At 43.3% G+C, this 2,975-nt stretch overlaps 1 protein-coding gene across 1 annotated transcript in view; it reads right to left on the bottom strand.

The window, feature by feature from the left end:
* LOC101846617 overlaps positions 1 to 2,975 on the bottom strand; it is a gene marked incomplete in the record, with an annotated part of 80,470 nt that overhangs the window by 58,718 nt on the left and 18,777 nt on the right. Inside the window, 1 exon segment of the mRNA XM_013089909.2 lies at positions 2,144 to 2,450. Coding sequence (XP_012945363.2) covers positions 2,144 to 2,450 — 307 coding nt within the window.

Genomic DNA, 2,975 nt, shown 5'->3' with positions numbered 1-2,975 from the left:
AGAGAGAGAGAGAGAGAGAGAGAAGGAGAGAGAGAGAGAGACAGAAAGAGAAAGAGAAAGAGACAGACAGCTAGACATACAGACAGAGTACAAGAAAAATGGTTATATAAAACAACAACAAAAAGCCAAAAGTTAGCGTAACCTAGGGTTAGAGCATACGTGACATTTGTCGCAACAAAGCACGTTGATTTTTTTTTGTTCCGCCAGGCAAGGTGGCTTCATGGCCGCCTATTTTGAACGGTTGATTTTTAACTTAGCCTTCATTTTCTAAAGTTAAAGTTGAACGTGCTGTTCCAATTTTAAAATCAAAACAAAAGATCAAAACAAAACAAACAAAAAAACAACAAAAGTATAAGCGTTGAGCTGAAGTGCTAAAAGTCATTGACTTAAAAAAATGTTTTTTGGGGTATTTTTTTTTACTACACATTCCTTTGTGTATGGTTGGCATGGAGCGCGCCACTAGTAGGCCCTATTTCGTCATTATCCGTCATCTAATGTATACTTGTGTCATCCTTGCTTTTCTCTGTTATTAGCTATCGTCTCGTAGCGCTTTTCTTTTGCTCAAAATCATTTTACGGTGCTCGCAATTGCATAAGGTCATATGAGTGTGAGTGCGCAGGACACAGTAAACATTTTTAGTTCGGTAGGAATTTGGAATTTTCCCCCGTGGCGTGCGGCCAAAGCCTATTCTTATCGGTTTTGGGATCACCAAGGGATCTTCAACGTGCGTAACTTGCTCAAAGGACCTTCGAGAATGTTAGAGCTTACCTACGATATAATCAGGGGTGTGGCTGAAAGACAGCAGTAAGAAGGAGCCAAGGAGTAGTATAAGTAGAAAGGGTGCAGGAAAAGTCAGGAGCCCAGAGGAGGGGACAGAGGGAAGGGGCAGAAAGTGGAGACGAAAGTAGACTACAGAACATGGTTAGAGCGCAGGAAAGGGGGTGAGAAGAGAACATTTTAGAAAACGAAATGTTCCGTCGCTGTCAGGTTTCGAACCCAGGACCTAGATTCTATTAGATGAGAGTCGAACACCGTAACCTCTAGACCACGAGAGCCCCCAAATGCCAAGTGTACAACAGTTTTGTGTTTCCCCACTTGTGAAGTTTGTAATGACTGTGACGTGTAAACGCATCTACACAATGTAGACCATATAGGAGGCATGATATCTCGACCCAGCCCGTTAAAAGCTAACCGGAAATGAATGACATATCATCCCAAAAGAAAGATGGTAAAAGTGGGTGAAAATAAACATCACCTCGTGGAAATCGAACCCAAATCTTCTGGAAGCAGTGCATTATACCACTGACACCGGATCGAACTAAAGTGTGTGGCAAGTGCTGTGTTAGGTCGATTCAGGCTCCAGCTCGCATTAAAGTCAAACATTACAATGCCTATGACGCGTTCAGGTGAGTAGTCGCTGGGGTGTGTCCTTGGCCTTGAGCAAATACGTTGGTAAAAGCAGAGAAGTTAGCATTCCTAGGTCTGTGGTAAGAGTAAAGAATAATACGGTACGTCCCATTTTGAACTGTTTAACCTTTGTGCAGCATCCAGGACCACAGTGGGACTGCAGCGATGTCTCGTGGGAATACGAAACCACTTTCTCTAATTGTTGTATAATGTGAAGACATAGGCAGCGATACATTACGTAACCACAAGCTAAAAAGTAGGTAGCTTAGTGGCTAGGTTATCGGACTCGTGATCGTGTACACAAACACACGCAAGGACGCATTAAAGCCCCGACCACGTTTTTCCAGAACATTGTCAATTGTCAAAGGTTGGGCGTACCATCGCTGCACTGTTCACGTCTGCAAACAAAAGAAGAAAAACACAATTTTAATACAGACGATCTTTTTTTTTATCTCAAAACACACCAAGCCGTTCACCTGAAGCGTCACATTTTGACGAGTCGGCATGTAGCCTTGGACAATCCAACCCCTTTTTTGCAAATACCTTGAATTCTGTTTATCGCAAAATCTGTTTAAGATAGAAGGGTAATTTTTTTTTTTCACAGAAAGCAAGCAAATGAATAAGCTTTCGATGATATCAATAACTCCACATGCACAAGCCCAAAAATTGATGAGCGCTCGATTCCACCGCATCGTGACACAAATAAGCTGGGTTGCGACAAAGCGGAACTTCATACCTCATGATGGTTTTTTTCCGCTTCTGCCCAAAGTTGACACCGCGCCTCGCTGCTGTATCACTTCCCGAAGTGGTCCTCTCCCTTTTCTTCTCTTCCTCCTGCTTCTCCTTCTTCTCCCCTCCTCTCTTCCTACCCCCCTCATCCCCTCCTCCTCCGTCCTCCGCGTCTCCTTTCTTCCTCTCCCCATTCTGCCTCTGCTTGCTCTCCCCCTTCTTTCGTTCCGCCTGCGGTGACTGCAGTTTCTTGTCTGTACCCGAGGTCAGCTTTCCTACGGGCCACTCGCTGTCACTCTCTTCACCGGATGACTCTGTCCAAAAAAAAACAAAAAAACAAAACAGCAGAGCAACCATCAGCATTATGTAGGTATAAAATACGATGAAATAATTTATTGATCAACACAAACAGAAATTCACTGTGGCATGGTAAGTATATACGTTTACACGCACGCACATGCACTCGCCAACACTCTCTCTCTCTCTCCCACCCCCCTATCTCTCTCCCACCCCCCTATCTCTCTCTCTCTCACCCTATCTCTCTTTTTCACTCAAACACACACACACACACTCACATATATACACAAACCTAAAATCGATAAGAGTAGGCCTCGGCCGCCACCCGGGCAAAATTCAAAATTTCCTACCAACTGAAAAATATTAGGTGTGTCCCGCGCGCCCATATGACCTTATGCAGTTGCGAGCACCGTAAAACATTTTACAAAATCAAAATAAAATACACAAACGCAGATGCATACACACGAATAATCACTGGATGGACAAACAAAATAATAAGTTAACAGATTTCACACTGATTGTAAATGTTTTATTTAATAACA

The sequence above is a fragment of the Aplysia californica genome, unplaced genomic scaffold (assembly GCF_000002075.1).
Source record: "Aplysia californica isolate F4 #8 unplaced genomic scaffold, AplCal3.0 scaffold01077, whole genome shotgun sequence".
Taxonomy (NCBI): Eukaryota; Metazoa; Mollusca; class Gastropoda; order Aplysiida; family Aplysiidae; genus Aplysia; species Aplysia californica.
This window is presented reverse-complemented; position numbering and strand designations above follow the sequence as displayed.